The 16,033-nt window shown below is 54.9% G+C and overlaps 6 protein-coding genes across 6 annotated transcripts; 4 read left to right on the top strand and 2 right to left on the bottom strand.

The window, feature by feature from the left end:
• Window positions 1-4: 4 nt before the first annotated feature.
• BDZ99DRAFT_416242 (Aso-1) lies at window positions 5-4,033 on the bottom strand. The gene is made up of 3 exons (XM_033716781.1): window positions 804-4,033; window positions 673-754; window positions 5-621 (listed from the first exon to the last, which is right to left on the bottom strand). Exons 1-3 carry the CDS (start codon window positions 3,900-3,902, stop codon window positions 164-166), a joined length of 3,639 nt encoding a protein of 1,212 aa, XP_033577077.1. The 5' UTR covers window positions 3,903-4,033; the 3' UTR covers window positions 5-163.
• Window positions 4,034-6,102: 2,069 nt separating this feature from the next.
• On the top strand, window positions 6,103-6,950 carry BDZ99DRAFT_387033 (uncharacterized protein; the record flags this gene model as incomplete). Its single annotated transcript, XM_033715503.1, has 2 exons — window positions 6,103-6,325; window positions 6,430-6,950. The coding sequence occupies 2 exons, from the start codon at window positions 6,103-6,105 to the stop codon at window positions 6,948-6,950; spliced, it is 744 nt and encodes a 247-aa protein (XP_033577076.1).
• Window positions 6,951-7,311: 361 nt separating this feature from the next.
• Window positions 7,312-8,907, bottom strand: BDZ99DRAFT_476318 (uncharacterized protein; the record flags this gene model as incomplete). The annotated part of the gene is made up of 1 exon (XM_033722049.1): window positions 7,312-8,907. One exon carries the CDS (start codon window positions 8,905-8,907, stop codon window positions 7,312-7,314), a length of 1,596 nt encoding a protein of 531 aa, XP_033577075.1.
• A 1,747-nt stretch (window positions 8,908-10,654) lies between these two features.
• BDZ99DRAFT_304475 (uncharacterized protein) lies at window positions 10,655-11,621 on the top strand. The gene has a single exon (XM_033714216.1). The coding sequence runs from the start codon at window positions 11,090-11,092 to the stop codon at window positions 11,588-11,590; it is 501 nt and encodes a 166-aa protein (XP_033577074.1). The 5' UTR covers window positions 10,655-11,089; the 3' UTR covers window positions 11,591-11,621.
• Window positions 11,622-11,779: 158 nt separating this feature from the next.
• BDZ99DRAFT_498307 (glutamine:fructose-6-phosphate amidotransferase) lies at window positions 11,780-14,458 on the top strand. Its single transcript, XM_033723572.1, has 5 exons — window positions 11,780-11,892; window positions 11,942-12,012; window positions 12,094-12,325; window positions 12,462-13,849; window positions 13,897-14,458. The coding sequence occupies exons 1-5, from the start codon at window positions 11,888-11,890 to the stop codon at window positions 14,277-14,279; spliced, it is 2,079 nt and encodes a 692-aa protein (XP_033577073.1). The 5' UTR covers window positions 11,780-11,887; the 3' UTR covers window positions 14,280-14,458.
• An 11-nt stretch (window positions 14,459-14,469) lies between these two features.
• On the top strand, window positions 14,470-16,009 carry BDZ99DRAFT_442614 (Lumazine synthase). Its single transcript, XM_033717818.1, has 3 exons — window positions 14,470-14,726; window positions 14,829-14,994; window positions 15,105-16,009. Exons 1-3 carry the CDS (start codon window positions 14,684-14,686, stop codon window positions 15,532-15,534), a joined length of 639 nt encoding a protein of 212 aa, XP_033577072.1. The 5' UTR covers window positions 14,470-14,683; the 3' UTR covers window positions 15,535-16,009.
• Window positions 16,010-16,033: the final 24 nt, after the last annotated feature.

The following is a 16,033-nucleotide window of genomic DNA, read 5'->3' as shown; positions in this document are numbered from 1 at the left end:
TATGAGCATTACTGTGTTATTGAATTTCTTTCACTGTCTACTCATCGTCCTAATTCTTCGAACACCCCTCAAGCGGTCATATGTAGAAGAAAGTACAAGACTGGCCATGCCACGCTAATTGCGACTAAACACCAAGCAAGCATAACCCAGAAAAGATACGCTCCTAACGACCATACTCCAAGCTGGGTATGATGACTGGCCCATACTTCATCGGCGATGCGTATGGACCGTCATTCTGCACCATAAAGTCGACCGCGAGACTGAGCTTCCCACCACCATGTCCCGGAACTGCCTGTCCGAAAGTCCCGTTGACAATCTCCGGATCGTATATCACACAAGCGACATAGTTCCTACGGCCCATGAGCCGTTTCAACTCGCGGGCAGCGCCGTTCACGTCTTGGGTAAAAATCTCCATCATGTCCTCCTTGGTGTCTGATGGCGTGTGAGTGCTGCGGTGTCCGTTCGCTGGAATGTAGAGGGCTTTGTTGTTATGCAGCAGTCGAAGAACATAGTTGCTGGGCGGAGCGTTCACGACCGATGACGATATTATCTGGTACATCGTCTTGTGATCTTGCGGTTTCGAAGGATCATGGACAAGTCCAGCGCCACAGCAGTCAACACCTAAGCGGAGAATTAGCGCTGAATTACTTTCAAAGATTATAAAAAACTCACCGCCCGAGAAAAAGCTCATGCGCAGTGACTTATTATGCGCGATGCCCTGCAATGTCCGAATGAGGTAAGTGCGTTCTAGGTCCTGAAAAGGGTTAGAAAATAATCAAAATTTAGTTGCCCGAGATGCTCACCTTGGATTCATGCGTCCATTGATCTCGTAACTCGTCGAGCATATCGATATCTCCAAATGGACTCAGAACTCCGCTCATCAAACCCGACTTCCCAATAGCTTTCTTGACAGAGCTGAAACCTTCGCCGACCACAGATTTCGCGCCAACGACGCCAGCGACAGAGCTAGTTACCTTTCCTAGTATATTGAAGGTACCGGTAACGGCCTTCTTTCCGGTTGCCACCGTGTTACCCAAGGTTTCTAGAGATTCCAGGCGGGGATAGATAAGGGGCACTGGGATCATCCAGATGCAATGCTGAACGCTGGGTGGAAGGGTAGCCACCTTGGGGAAGATTCCTTGATATGTTGGCCCTGCCATCACTTGATGTGGGTTTCGTTCCGATCGGCAATCTGGCCCAACTACCACAACACAAGGGCCTAGATACTTGACGAAATGCCATCCCGTTCCGGTGATGGTGAACAGGTCTTGGTCGTTACCGACGTTCCGCAATATTTCTAGGGTAGTATGGTGCTGGAAGAGAAGATACATCTCAATACCGATCCTTCCAATGTTCTTGAACATGTTTGAGAATTGCATGTACTCAGGGTACGATCCGAAGCCATCGAAAATATCGTGGTCATCGAGAGATAGGATATGTGGGATCTGAGCAAAGGCCTCTCTCAGATGTGGTTGATCGAAATGGCTCGTGTAGTAGTGGAAGTAGGCATGCGAAACCTCCTCCTCATGCTTCGCTGTCCAAATGGCGTTCTTTCTGTTCTCTTTTCCGCTCGTGGCCGTCCATTGTTTCAGTAGCGGGATGTCTTTCCATAGACGATCCGCATAGATTTGATCTCCTAGCCCTAACTGCACGTGGAACCCACCACATTCAGCGTTCTTCTGTAGAATGTCTTTCCACATGAACCCAATGCCACCAAGCTTGGATCTCTCGTTTGCATTGACATTAAGAGCGAAGTCGTTGCCAGAATGTGCGATGAATCGCCAACTCGTTTCATGGCGTCCCGCAACTAGGAATTCGAACCGTGTACACCCAAGATGAGATGTGATTGCGTAAGTCCACTTTGCGCTATGATCCTCCTCCATTCGCAGGTCAACGTCATATCTGTAGAACATCCACGTTTGATGGGTGAAGATAGGATTCGCCTTGAGTTGACGGGGATTCGGAGAAAGGTCCACACTCTGATGAATGTGGATGGTGGGAGGCTGGGGTGCATTTGTCACAAGGAGAATCGACCCAAGCCATAGCCCTCGCTCAAGGTCCATATTGGTGTACCTCAAATAAGGCCCAAAGTAGACATTGTTAGTGGGCGCAACTTTGTACATGTCTACTCCAGCGGCTGGAGGTGGGCCCGTGAAGCCTGAAGCGGTTGGGCTTGCAATACCTGCCATGCTCATCATATCGCTGTGATACGTTGCCGACTGTGGTGGAAATCCAGGCGAAGCCATGGGTGTCTTGCCGCCCATTGGGCCAAAACTTGGCGAAGTCAAGGGATTGACGAAAGTACCCGTGGGAGACATGGGCTCATTCAAATTAAGCGGCGTGGGTCCCTTGGGGAATTCCCATTGTGTTGACTGTGTGGGAAGATGGATATAGTAGTATTGCCCAGAACCAGGATCAAGGTGCGCGATCCAGCCTTCCGGTAGTGGAGGCGGAGAGGCTGGTCCTGGCCCAGGTGAGGCATTAGGAGGTTGAACAGGAGTCATACCAACCGATCCTCCGGGCTGGGGAGTTGATCTGCTCGGTTGACGAGGATCGTTCGCAAAAGCAGGGTGGTTTTGAACACTGGCATCGCTCATAATAGCAGGAGCAGGCGTGGGCTGATTGATCACGGTGTTGCGTTTCTCATTGGGATAGCCTTGTGCCGGTACTCCCCCAGCAGGTTGCGGCACACTCGAATAGGCTGGTGGAGGCTCATCGTGAATGTGCATTCGAGACAAATCCTGCTGTACCGGATGTTCAGGGGGCACTTGCATTGCTACCGGAGGGGGAGAAAATCGTGCCACAGATTGAGGCGCGGATACTGGTTCAGGGGGCGGATCGTTGACTTCATCTGGCCCTTGATAAACAGTCGGTGGGCCATGTGGCTGGCTCCCAGGCTGTTCAGTAGGAGTCCAGGGCCTTCGCGGGGGCTGTTGCTGAGCTGGGGGAGGCGAAGAGACGGTAGGCTTAGGCTGAGAGTTTGCATAGACCTGGTTACGCTGTGCTGCCGCAGCATTTTGAAGATTCTGCGCCTGAAGGCTGGTAAGTGTCGAGTTCCCGGCGATTCCGGCGGCTGCGAATCGAGCTTCAATACCACCACTCGGAGGTGGAATGATAGGGGTCTCGGGAGGGGGAGGTGATCCCCTCTGCGCCCTGGTAGTTGAGGTCGATGCAGTGGAGCTCAGTCTGTTGATGCCGCCTGGGTTTGGAATCTTGAGGGTCGGCGCTGGACCTCTCGGCGAAACAGGACCCGGAGGTGGCCAGTACTGTTGATGATAGTCTGGATAAGGGTTTGGCACCTCTCCAGGGACCGAGCCTTGACGGACTGGCTGCTTCTGGAACAAGCTCTCCTTCTCAGGCGTCTCTGGGCCTGGGGAGTCGGGGAGAGGCTTTGGGACAGTCCCACGCCTCTCTGCTAGCTTCGATGGCTGGATAGCTCCCTCGCGCCCCTCGCCCGCCCGCGGTGCATGACCGTAACCTGACAATGTGGGCCTATTCGGATCGTCGGCACTGAATTTTGTTCGCGGCGAGCCCCCTGAAGGCTGCGTGGTACTTGAGCGTCGTCGTCTTTCGTCATTATCAGGAGGCGTAGCGTTCCGCGATGCCCGCTCTTGTGCTGATAGGGGGGTGTATACGGGGCGGCCCGTGGGAGCTTTGTCTTTTGCGCGGTCGTCGGGGTACGGCAGAGGAGCTGTGGGAGGGTTCGTAGGAGGTGATGGGAAGGTTGGCATAGGCGGAGGGCGCGAGAATCCGCCATCGCTGCCGCTGCCCGCGGAGGGGAGTCGAGGCGGAGGAGAGGCCTTGTTGATTCTCAGGGGCCCGACGGTGGGCGTCTCGGGAGCATCTGCAGAGGGGCGGAAGAACAGCTCCTCCTCCGGACGGCCCTGCCTGCGTGGATCCATGGTTGGGTGCAGATGAGGTGGTGACTTCGCGATGTTTGCCGCGCGTGCGGGCTCAAACGTGGCGGCGTGGTATCGCGGGGTAGGCGGGAGATGACGCTGGACGGCAGCTGTGTGCCGGGAGGAGGAAAGCACTGCGGAGATATCGTGTCAGAGAGTTCCAGGGAAGCGGTGGCCAGGACATACATACAGCTGTGCAGCCTCGATAGTTGCACGTCTACGTACTCTCGCCGCTACTGCATCTTGGGCAGACCTCACAAGCGGCCTGCTTGGCCTTGGGCCTGCTCGAAGCGCCCGACGCAGCGCCTATCCGCGAGCTGTGATGTGCCAAGTGCCCGCTCGGTGCAGCAGGGTTGGATAGGGGCTCGTGGTTGGCTGCCATCCGAGCCTTCACGACTCCAGCATGGCTCACGTGACCCTAAGCGCCCTCCAAGCATTCCGGGGCCATGTGCCGACGCCGTGCTGGCGGCTCGGCACGACATGCATCCACCCTGGCGGCCCATTTGCTGGCCGCTGAGTGCTCTCCGGGCTTTCGATCCATCTTTCATGCTGTCACGCATCACGTTTGGCCATTTCTCTCCATCATGCCGGCGATCCTTCTCCAGCTCGCTAGCAGAGCACGTGGGTTTGATAGGTGCCGGCGCCCCTTTACGCGAGCCTCGATTCCGCCATCTGAAACACTGCGGCAACGCAATGCCAGACTCAACACCACGCCCCTCCAGCCACACGTCCGGTCCATCGTGCACCGCCTCCATCCCGCAGAGAGTCGTCTGAGCTTGGCGGGACCGCCACTGCTGCATGGCGCTACGGCGCGGTATTGATTCTCGCGTAAACGAGCAAGCGTGGAACAGCCTGCCAGACACGGTCAAGTATGAAGCAAGCCAAGAGCGGCTGAGGTCCAGCCTTTCTTCCCTCGGGTTTCTTTAACTGCAGCCGCATCCTTCTCGTCTCTCCCTGTTCATTTCCGTCTTTCATACTCTACATATATCTAATGCCATCGTCTCCATATAATTCTCATTTCCCTCTTTTCTGTGAAGTCACTGTGCGACTCAGAACCGCTGCCTGGAGAGCAACGTAGCACTGTCTCACAACCCATTTAGGACCTCGCCTCGGGATTCAGTCCATTTGGGACAAAACAGCACTGTTAAAAGAAACTTCAAAGATGCAGCCCATGCACCAACAAGCCCCTTCAACGGGCCAGTTTGACCAGAATTCGGCGCCCCCGCCATACGAATCAGCTCCTCAAGGCTACTCCACGACCCAAACACCCGCCATGGGACAGCCCCAACCCACGTACATCCAATCCCCGATGCAACAGCAACCACAACAGCCTCAGCAGCCGTCGTATCCACCAGAAAAACATGAATATGTCCCGCAGACACAACAGCAATCCGGAATGGCGGCGCCGCAACAATTCCAGCCCATGGGAGCCCCTCAGCAGCAGTTCCAGCCCATGACCGCAGCTCCCCAGTTGATGCAGCCAGGATTCCATCAGCAACCTATGCAGTATCCTCCAAATATGACTCCCGATCAGCAGCAACAGCTTCAAAAGATCGTTCAGAACATGCCTCCGGAGAAGCTCCAAGCTATCCAACAGCAAGCTCAGCAAATGATGCCCCAGCAGCAAATGATACCCCAGCAGCAGATGATGCAGCCTCAACAACAATTTGCCCAGCCGCCGATGATGCAACCTATGCAGCCGCAACCGTCTTTTGTTCAAACGACTCCAGGTGGACTATTCAGTTCTTCTTCTGCGAGCAAACCGCAGATTCCCGGCCAACCAGGTCAGATGTCGCCCCCTGGCGCTCAAGATGAAAAGAAGACTGGAAAAGTGCAGCGATTCTTCGGAGATACTCTTGTTGGCCGAGTCGCGCGTTCCTCCGTCCAAACCGCCACTACGGCCTTAAAAATGCCAAAGGCCCTTTCTCCTTGGGGCGACAACAACCCGGTCACTCTGCCAAATGTTCGGTACCGAGATGCCGTGCTCTTTACGACCTTTGCTTTTGTTGGTGCACCCCTTGTTGATGGGGCCGATGGCCTTGTAACTGGCCTATTTGGTGCCGACAGCTTCGTCGCCGAGATCGTCTCAAGTGGTGCCGGCGTCATAGTAGGGAGCGCTATAATCAAATACGGCATGTTCCAGATTATAGAGCAAGCACTCGACAAGGGCATATTAGAACATATGCTACCAGAGGAAGAGAAGATGATCCAGACAACGACAGTCAAGAGTATGCAGGTGGGCATCAAACACAAGCTTATGGGTGTAGATGCAGATCTACGTTTTGCGGGCATCTATCCAGCAAAGAACACGCAGGCTTGCGAAAAGGGATGGTTCTGTCCATATCTCTTTGCGAGTGCCCGGACTCCTTCTATTCCTCGCTGCAATGACTTTGCAATTGCCCAATTCTTCGGACCGTTCGTTGGTGGTTCGTACCCATTTTTCTTTTCGGTTTCGGGACGGATACATATGCATACTCTCTCACCACCCCCTTTTTCCCAAATCTCATTCCCCTAACTAACCCCCTCGCAGCCGACTACGCCATGGCCCACAAGCTCGTCGCCGAATCCGCCCACGTCCTCTCCCTCTGCGACCCCGACCCCTCGCACGACCTCCGTACCAACCGCCTCGTCCTCCTCTTCACCGGCATCTCCCCCTACCGCGCCAACATGTGGTCGACCTCGCGCCGACCCGGCTGTGGCACCATTATCTTCCACATCCTCGACGGCTGCCCGGCCATCGTGCTCCCCGTCACCGCGCGCGCGCCCATCGTCGCCTGGTCGCCCTGGACGCTTTCCCAGATGCGCATGGGGCAGTACGCGCCCGGCGGGGGCTACAGCGCGGACGCGCACCACGAGCAGGTCTGCGAGTGGCTGGATAGCATCGTAAGTATGGAGCATTTGCGGCCCGAGGTGCGGGAGAAGTACGTCGAGGGGCTGGGGCGGAGCGTGAGTCTGGTTATCAATGGAGCGCTGGCGCTGGATAGGGTGGATAAGACGGTTCTGGGGAAGTTGGATCCTGAAAGGGCGGGGATTGTGGCGTTTAGGTATTAGTGTTAGGGGTTGGTTGACGCCGTCTGAGGTGGCCTGAGGAGCTGTCGGGCTTGCCAAAGCTGGCGGTTTAGGGATTTTTAGGACCTGCCGGGGCACCTCAGACGGTGCTGAGCAAGCGTCACGACGACGCACATAAAGAGGTTATGATATACCAAAGGTTGACTTTTGAATAATTTTTACTGGAGGGGTTCCTATCTGATAGCAATGCAGGGGGCCCTTAGGGCTGAATATCAGAAGTCAAATCATCGCAAATCGCCCCTAATATCCACTCTCTAGTGGTATCAATAAGGAAAACCAAGGAAAAGTAGAAAATAGAACCTAAGAACCCTCCAGCCAGCTCACCAGTCTCGCCAAAATTTCCCTAGAACTCAATAAGGGGGCGCTCCTCAGCGCCCGCCGTGACCTCCTCCTGGCCCGTCGTCTCCTCACCATCTCCATCGTAGCCATCCACCTCTCCGTTCTCTTCATCCGCCTCCTTCGCCCATTTCTCCGCGTTCTCTCGATCAGTAATGGCCGGATCCCTCGCAAATCCAACAACCGAGCCTACCTGCCTGAACAACTTCTCGAAGTGCTCGACTGCCGCTATCGCCTCCACGACCCCAGGAAACTCCACCCAGAGATCGCCCGCTGCGTGCCAGTAGCGCAGAGCTGGGTTCTTCTCGAACTCGCCGGTCATCAGGCGCAGCTGGCGCTCCAGGTCCGTGGGTCCAAAATCGTCTGGGCGCTCCGCAATGCGCACGAAGCGGGACCAACCCTTCGTCTCAACGCCCTCCTGCATCTCTCGGCTCATACGCCAGGTCGGGGTGTTGATGAGGCTCACGGTGAGGCGTCGGTTCTTGACAAGCGGTGGCGCGCCCTTGGCCAGCGCAACGGCAGCCTCTTCGGCCGCAAAGACGACGTAGGCAGTCTGAAAGCCCATGATTGGGCCAGTGTTTGTGAGGTTCGCGGAGACGATTTCGCCAGTAGAGATGCTTGAAAGAACCTCAAAAAGCTTGAAGAAGTGCGGGATTCCGAGGATTAGGACCGCACGGTGGTGGCCAGAGGCGTTGGGAGGGTTGTACTGGAGGTCCTCAGTGCGGTATATCTCCCCAGGGGCCGGTGGGGAGATATGTGAGAAGTAAGTACCCTTATTGGGGATTCGGGGGCCGGTAGGAGCATTTTGAGGGGGTTGGGGGGGACCTGGGCCGTACCTAGAGGCTGCCAAACCAGCGCCATTCTGGACGCGATCTGAAGGCTGTCGGCGGTTCACAGCGGCAGGACCTCCCAAATCGACTCCAGTGGCGACAGCTCTTGGAGCAGGTGAACGGCCACGGGAGACATCCGCACGACGGTCACCGCGCTCCAAAGGGACAGCCTGTTGGCCCCGATATCGAAGGTGGGGCGGGATGTGGATCCGGGAAGGCTTCAAATCGGGCTCCCCAGAGGTCTTCTTTTCCTCCTCCTTCACCTCCTCAAGAGGCACCTTAGAACCCTCTTCACTCTCTCCAAACTCACTCTCAACAGGTCCAATAGGAAGGATACTGGCAAGAGCCCGGAATTGGGCGTCCAAATTCTCGCCATCGTCAAACGTCATGAAGTCTTGGTCGTTTGGACGGGCCTGTTGCGCCTTCCGGCTGGCCTCCACCTCCTTTTCAAGCTCTCCAATCCTCTTCAAGCAGGCGTCCAAATTGGAGTCTCTGGCAGAGACATCGGGAATGGCGGCCGATTTCACGCCATTTTGAGCAACCAGTTGCGCGAGCAGCCAATTCTGGATTGTGGCGTGCTCCTTGGCTGCGGCCTCCAGGCGGTCCTCAAGGTCCTTCACGTGGCGGCAGAGCTCACCAATGCGCACGTGCGATTCACGGTCTCCGGCAGAAGAGGAGGCTGGAGAGGCCGGAAATTTGGTAGGCGTCGTGGGGATGGCTTGGGGAGCCTGCGAACCAGGCGTGGGAAGAGGGGTTGAAAGGAGCTGGCCCATGGTGCCAGGGGGTGCCTTAGGGTGAGGAAGAGGTCGTCAAAGGGATAGGCGGAAGTGGCAAGGTTTGAAGTGCGCTCCAGAAGGCACAAGAATGAGGGCCGAAATCGGGATGTCGTAATAGGGGGAATGTTGTGAGGATGCCGGGCTCAGACAGGCTTTAAGGGGTTCAGGAGGTAGTCAGAGAAGCAGGAAGTCTGGTATGGTTTGAAGAGCTCAGGCTACTGTTCCAGAGGTGAGTGGAAGAGAAAAGAAGAAAAGGTGCAGGTTTGGGGGGTATTTGTACCTGTGACATGTTCCCATTCACCGCCTAGTATATGGCCTGGGATCTGTTCCCCGCTGCCGAATTTCGGGATATCGGCACTTGGGAATGCTAAAATGATGTGGGGATGCCCGGTTCTACCCTTATTTTGCCTTAAATTTGAGCAGGTTTAAGGAATAGAGTTGAAATGGCGGTGAGTTGTCCAGTAAAGGTGCTGTAGAGGGGCGGGAAGGGTGTGGACCAGAGGATTGGTGAATAGTTGAGGAAGAAAGTGTGGTGTAGGAGGAAAGGTTAGGAAAGCCAGGTGGCAGGTTTATATAGTGGTGATTGTTGGTGGAGTGTAGTATGGAAGGTGAAAGAGTGGAGGTGAGGTGTTGTGAGAGTTATTAGGGAGCGGCGAGAAAGTGATACGGAGTGAGGTCCAACAGCCTTCCAAATCGTATCAGATCGCTTCTCTTTGTGCAACAGCCTGATTTGGAAGCATATAGCTAGCGGTTTAACGGCGTAGACAACAGTTTGAAGGACTCCAAGCCCAACGCAGCTTTTGAGGTTGACGATGTCAAGTCCACGAACCCGTGAACTAGGCGCCTGCCCCTGATGATAAGATTTCGCTTCTTTTTGCTCGTGAGCCGGATTCAGACGTGCGTAGTGATCTCTTTGACAGCGTGGGCAACCATTTGAAGGGCTCTAAGCCAATGCAGCTTTTCAGGTTGGCGATGTCATTTCCACGAGCACGTGATTCAGGGGCCTGCTGCTGACGACCAGATTTCGCTCTTTTTTTAGACATCGCTTTGATTTGGGGTTGTTAAACACAAGGATTTCATTATGCTATTTCCACAGGTCTGATATACGCTGTCGAGAACGTGACATCGTACTTTCTAAGACTTCGCAACGTCCTGAGGCGCCTGGAAGCGTATCAACGCCTCCAAAACGAAGGTACAACAATATACGATTTGAAGGGGGCATACCGCGAGCGTTTTGCTCGTGTGTGTAGCTGTTTAAGACACCTTAAGCCTATTCGTCTTCTGAAATTCACAATGTCAAGTTCATGAGCCCGTGATTCAGGGGCCGGCCCCTGACGCCGAGATTTCGCTCTTTATTAAACACCGCTCTGATTTGGAGGCATACTGCGAGCATTTTGCACGCGTGTATAGCTATTTGAGACACCTCAAGCCTATTCATCTTCTGAAATTCACAATGTCACGTTCATGAGCCTGTGATTTAGGGGCCTGCCCCTGATGACGAGATTTCGCTCTATTTTGAACATCGCTCTGATTTGGAGGCATACTGCGTGCGTTTTGCACGCGTGTATAGCTGCTTGAGACACCTCAAGCCCATTCATCTTCTAAAATTCACATTGTCACGTTCATGAGCCCGGGAATCGGGGTATTTCGTACTTTCCTTGACACGGTGCTAAACATTACTGCCAGTGAACGTACTGTGTCTGAGTAATCATAGCCTTGAACGTGAACTAAATCTGTCCAAGAGCTGAACAACCTTAGTCAGGTCGTGATAAGCTTTCGGTAGGATGGGGTGCAGAGAGGGTCTAAGGCTCTTTCCAGCCACGTGTCGGATATAGTTCTTCTGCTGGGCCGGTAAAGCTTCAGCTGGAGGTCTGGCTGATGCTAGCCTGCCGCTGATATCTGGCCCTAGGTTCTGGCGACCAAGTGCTCACCGAACCGGGGAACGCCACCACCCTCGACGTCTACCGCCTCGAATCACGAGCACTGTCAGAAATAAGCGTAAACGGCAAACAGGACCTTATCGCTAAGCTCACCGTCACGAAGCCACGATTTTCGACGAAGGAGGGGGAACAGTGCAGAAGGAGGAGACATTCCTCAGCCTTCGTCAGCCGCATTCAGATTCGGAGCAGGCGTGCCAAGCGGCGACCAGTTTCAACGGTTTCGATGGCGGCGGCAGCGGATGTGCAGGAGTGCATGCATGCGATCTGCCATGCGACGGGAGCGATATATTGCTTTGCGGAGGATGTCCCTTGAGAGGGACAGCACCCCGGTGGGATCGCCTTTGCTGACGCTATCTTGGGGCCTCTGGTGCATGTCTCAGGGGACGAATTCCTCAGGCTCACGATATTTCCAGAGCAACGACCACCACCGCTGCGGCGGAGCACTAGCCACAACAGCAGATGCCGCGATTCGGCGGTACGAGGCTGGATCTATTGGATCTGTCCATCGCATCGTGAGAGGCCGTGAGGAGGAGGCGGCTCTGGATGGAGGCTCCTTTGTGTCTAGTGATGCTATATTTGCAGGACTGCGCCTCGCTCATCCCTGGGAAAGTCGTCTTCGCCAGGAACCACCGGGCAGGGCGGCGCCAGACAAGTGCCACCGTGTGCTCCTCGCTCGCCGCGGTGACGAAATGGCAGCAGAAGTGCCGTCAAGGCCTGCGTGGGCTTCCACGGCTTCCTAGAAGGACAGACAGGAGAGCGGTGGCAGGATGCCTCTGTGGCCCGCGGTGGTTTCAATACGACGCCACTTGACCGCCTCCCCATGCATCGCAGCAGGGGAGGTGAGCTAGCAGCTGAATCGGCTGTTTTCTGTGGAGGCAGGCCCCTCTTGGCTGAGGGCAGCTAGGTATAAAACATCAACAACCGGTGCCCATCCCACCAGCACCAATTCACGTCTTCCTGCTGTCCAGCCTTCCCCACGAATCTCACGATCGCTACTGAATAACGTCCCGCACGAACTCTCTCTCATCACCCTCGCCATGTGGTAAGTCCCAGAGCTCTGCTGCTCCCCACACCTCGCTGACAGCCCCCAGCGGAATCTTTGGCTACATCAACTACCTCGTCGAGAAGGACAGGAACTACATTCTCAACACCCTCATCAATGGCAAGTAACCCTGGACACAGCCCCCCACACAACCATTATACCCCGCCGGCCCACCAGAGCTAATCGGTGCTCCCTCCGCAGGCCTCTCCCGTCTGGAATACCGTGGCTACGATTCAGCTGGCCTGGCAATCGATGGTGACAAGAAGAACGAGGTTTTTGCCTTCAAGGAAGTCGGCAAGGTCGCAGCGCTCAGGAAGCTCTGCGAGGACTCGAAACCCGACTTGACCAAGGTCTTCGACTCCCACGCCGGCATTGCACACACCCGATGGGCCACCCACGGCCGCCCATCGCGCCTGAACTGCCATCCCCACAGGTGAGTCGTTGGGAATTTTCAATACGTCAGCAGGCTGAAACACCACGGCCGAAATTTCATCTTAGCGTGCATCTCAGCTCCCCCACTCGACCCTCCCATCTTGGAGCTATTTTGCTGACTGTGTCTTCTCTCCTAGGTCGGACCCTAATTGGGAGTTCGCCGTCGTGCACAATGGCATTATCACAAACTACAAGGAGCTGAAGGCTCTGCTCGAGGCCAAGGGCTACAAATTTGAGACTGAGACCGACACTGAGGCCATCGCCAAGCTCGCCAAGTACATCTACGACCAGCACCCAGACATTGAATTCCCCAACCTCGCGAAGGCGGTCATCAAGGAGCTCCAGGGTGCCTTCGGGCTGTTGATGAAGTCGGTGCACTTCCCTCATGAGGTCATTGCCGCCCGCAAGGGTTCGCCCTTGGTCGTCGGTGTGCGGACACAGAAAAAGATGAAGGTCGACTTTGTCGATGTGGAATACACTGAGGAGGGCGCTCTGCCCGCCGAGCGTGCCTCGCAGAACGTGGCTCTAAAGAAGAGCAATAATCTGCTTGCTCCTCCCGACAAGTCGCTTCTTCACCGCTCGCAATCGCGTGCTTTCCTCTCGGAGGATGGCGTGCCAATGCCCACCGAGTTCTTCCTCTCGTCGGACCCGTCTGCTATCGTCGAGCACACCAAGAAGGTTCTCTACTTGGAGGATGACGACATTGCCCACATCCACGAGGGCTCGCTGAACATTCACCGCATGACTAAGGACGACGGGGCCTCTAACGTCCGCGCCATTCAGACTTTGGAGATTGAGCTCCAAGAAATCATGAAGGGCCGCTTCGACCACTTCATGCAGAAAGAAATCTTCGAGCAGCCAGAGTCCGTCGTCAACGCTATGCGTGGTCGTTTGGATCTGGAGCACGGAAGGGTCACCCTCGGAGGTCTTCGCCAGTACATCACTACTATTCGACGATGCCGACGTCTCATTTTCATCGCCTGCGGTACTAGCTACCATTCTTGCATGGCCGTCCGTGGTATCTTCGAAGAGCTGACCGAGATTCCGATCGCTGTCGAATTGGCCTCTGACTTCCTGGACCGACAAGCACCAGTTTTCCGTGACGACACCTGCGTGTTCGTCTCCCAATCTGGTGAGACCGCCGACTCACTCATGGCTCTTCGCTACTGCTTGGAGCGGGGTGCCCTGACCGTTGGTTTTGTCAACGTTGTCGGCTCATCTATCTCGCTGCTCACTCACTGCGGTGTGCATATCAACGCCGGTCCCGAAATCGGTGTTGCTTCTACCAAGGCTTACACCTCGCAATTCGTCTGCATGGTCATGTTTGCCCTCTCGCTCAGCGAGGACCGTGCATCCAAGCAGAAGAGACGTGAGGAGATTATCGCAGGTCTTGGCAAGATCTCCGATCAATTCAAAGAAGTTCTTAAGCTCGACCAATCCGTCAAGGAACTTTGCTTGAGATTCAAGGATCAGAAGAGTCTGTTGCTTCTCGGCCGTGGTGCCCAGCACGCAACTGCATTGGAGGGTAAGTAATCCGTGACTCCTACCCAACAATCACTAACAACATTACAGGCGCGCTTAAGATCAAGGAAATCTCGTACCTGCACTGCGAGGCTGTCATGTCTGGAGAACTCAAGCACGGCGTGCTGGCTCTGGTCGACGAGAATCTCCCGATTGTCATGATTCTCACACGTGACGACATCTTCCCCAAGTCGCTCAACGCATACCAACAGGTTATTGCCCGTAAGGGTCGGCCAATCATCATTTGCAACTACGACGACGAGGAGTTCCCGCCGGAGAAGACCGACAAGATTGAGGTGCCCCGAAATGTGGACTGCCTCCAGGGTCTCATCAACGTTATTCCTCTCCAACTCATGTCCTACTGGATGGCAGTTGGTGAGGGTCTGAACGTTGACATGCCCCGCAACCTTGCCAAGTCCGTTACCGTCGAGTAAGCGGCAAGTATCAGGGCACGGCGTCTCTCAGCTGGTTATGGGCAGGTGTTCACTTGTATCACGGACTAAATAAAGGTGTTTACTGATTTCTCCGGTTAACTTTGGATTGCTGGAGGAAAAAAGGGAAGGGTCTAGCTAGCACGGCTCGGCACATGGAATATGAATTTTCAATGCTTCAATGAATTCATATCTGTCTTTGCATAACTTGCACTGATCTGCCTTGATATCTCCGATTGCGAAACTCGCCCGTTGACTGCGTAATCATCCTTGCGAAGCTAATGTGGGGCAACCTAAGAGCCTCCCCCACCACACTTCATCTCTCTGTACAGCTCAAGCAACCACTCCACGCATAGCTTCTTAATTTCGTTAACCGTTCGACCATTTGTTGAACCCTCAAGTTCATCATGGCAACACTGAAAGGCCCAGGCGCGCCCAAGTCATACGATGGTATGTTCACGGTGGGGAAACCAACACTCCACCATGCAAGATCTCTTCTCTAGTCCCTCGAGCCTCAAGGTGTACTTGTAATATGCTTATGCCAGTCTTTAGGAAGCGGACTCCGCGTCGGTATTGTCCACGCTCGGTGGAATACCAAGATCATCAACGCTCTCCTCAGCGGCGCGAAGAAGGCACTGGCCGATTCCGGAGTCAAGGAGGAGAACATAGTGATACAGAGCGTACCAGGGAGCTATGAGCTACCATTTGCCGTGCAAAGGTACGAAGATGTCCCCTTGAACATTGGGACACGGATATTGAGCTTCTCTTGCTATTATTGCCTTCCTTCCCATCATGCTTTAAACAACGACTGATGATTATGGTGCATAGAATGTACGCATCCTCACAGCTCCAGTCGACTGCACTCGGCGCCGGTTCCCTCGTCAGCGCTGCGACCGACCTCCTTGGCGGCTCCACCAGCGACCTGCCCTCCCTGACGAAAGAACCTGCCTCTAAGGGGTCCACGGCCCCATTCGACGCCATTATCGCTATTGGCGTGCTCATCAAGGGCGAGACGATGCATTTCGAATACATTGCGGATGCTACTAGCCAAGGGCTCATGCGCGTACAACTGGATGCCGGCGTGCCAGTTGTGTTCGGTCTATTGACGGTGCTCACAGAAGAGCAGGGACTTGCGAGGGCGGGTATTGCGGGGGCTGGGGGGAATGACGGGCATAATCACGGCAGCGACTGGGGCTCCGCGGCGGTGGAGTTGGGAGTGAAGAGGAAGGGCTGGGCTGATGGCAAGATGCTAGACTGATGGTTACGGGATGGACTGAGTTGGTGAGGCGTCCGTAGGTGACACATCTAGGGACTAAAATTGGCGTTGGGATGGGATGGCGGTCTATATCCCCTGCATGAGCAGTGCATCTGCCTCTTGCTATACGTAGGAGGTAGCAATGCCTATGTTTTGTCTGATCAACAGCAATCTGGTTTCCTGGCATGCCTTGCATGTGTTGGGGCGCGTGAATGCATTGGATAGGTCAGAGCCGTTCTCAGCATCACTTGAAGTGTACAGAGCGTCACTAGTTCTATTGTTCGCCTCACATGGACTACGCTTGCCCCTCTTGTTGTATTTCGTTGACCTAAATCCTACATTCGCCAATATATAGAATGCCGAGGGTCCTGATGGATCGCTTCGTCGCAGGGAATCCACAGAGGCAATGTACAGGACCTTCATGTCCTCCAACAAATCGATGTCTATCTGCTGTCTTCATACCACGATTTCATGGCCCGAATCATCCGCTGAGCCGGTAGCG

The sequence above is a fragment of the Mytilinidion resinicola genome (genome assembly GCF_010093595.1).
Source record: "Mytilinidion resinicola strain CBS 304.34 unplaced genomic scaffold BDZ99scaffold_9, whole genome shotgun sequence".
Lineage (NCBI taxonomy): Eukaryota > Fungi > Ascomycota > Dothideomycetes > Mytilinidiales > Mytilinidiaceae > Mytilinidion > Mytilinidion resinicola.
The sequence above is the reverse complement of the archived record's forward strand: the minus strand, read 5'-3'. Positions and strand labels throughout refer to the sequence as shown.

What these genes read in the sequence shown, in the direction of transcription:
- BDZ99DRAFT_416242 (XM_033716781.1), bottom strand. Translation starts at nt 3,902, where the DNA reads ATGGATCCACGCAGGCAGGGCCGTCCGGAGGAGGAGCTGTTCTTCCGC. An exon ending in AATGGACGCATGAATCCAAG is followed by an intron (nt 755 to 803) that starts GTGAGCATCTCG and finishes AACCCTTTTCAG; the next exon opens with GACCTAGAACGCACTTACCT. An exon ending in CATGAGCTTTTTCTCGGGCG is followed by an intron (nt 622 to 672) that starts GTGAGTTTTTTA and finishes TTCTCCGCTTAG; the next exon opens with GTGTTGACTGCTGTGGCGCT.
- BDZ99DRAFT_304475 (XM_033714216.1), top strand. Translation starts at nt 11,090, where the DNA reads ATGTGCAGGAGTGCATGCATGCGATCTGCCATGCGACGGGAGCGATAT.
- BDZ99DRAFT_498307 (XM_033723572.1), top strand. An exon ending in CTGAACTGCCATCCCCACAG is followed by an intron (nt 12,326 to 12,461) that starts GTGAGTCGTTGG and finishes CTTCTCTCCTAG; the next exon opens with GTCGGACCCTAATTGGGAGT. An exon ending in GCACGCAACTGCATTGGAGG is followed by an intron (nt 13,850 to 13,896) that starts GTAAGTAATCCG and finishes ACAACATTACAG; the next exon opens with GCGCGCTTAAGATCAAGGAA.
- BDZ99DRAFT_442614 (XM_033717818.1), top strand. Translation starts at nt 14,684, where the DNA reads ATGGCAACACTGAAAGGCCCAGGCGCGCCCAAGTCATACGATG. An exon ending in CGCGCCCAAGTCATACGATG is followed by an intron (nt 14,727 to 14,828) that starts GTATGTTCACGG and finishes GCCAGTCTTTAG; the next exon opens with GAAGCGGACTCCGCGTCGGT. An exon ending in CTACCATTTGCCGTGCAAAG is followed by an intron (nt 14,995 to 15,104) that starts GTACGAAGATGT and finishes TATGGTGCATAG; the next exon opens with AATGTACGCATCCTCACAGC.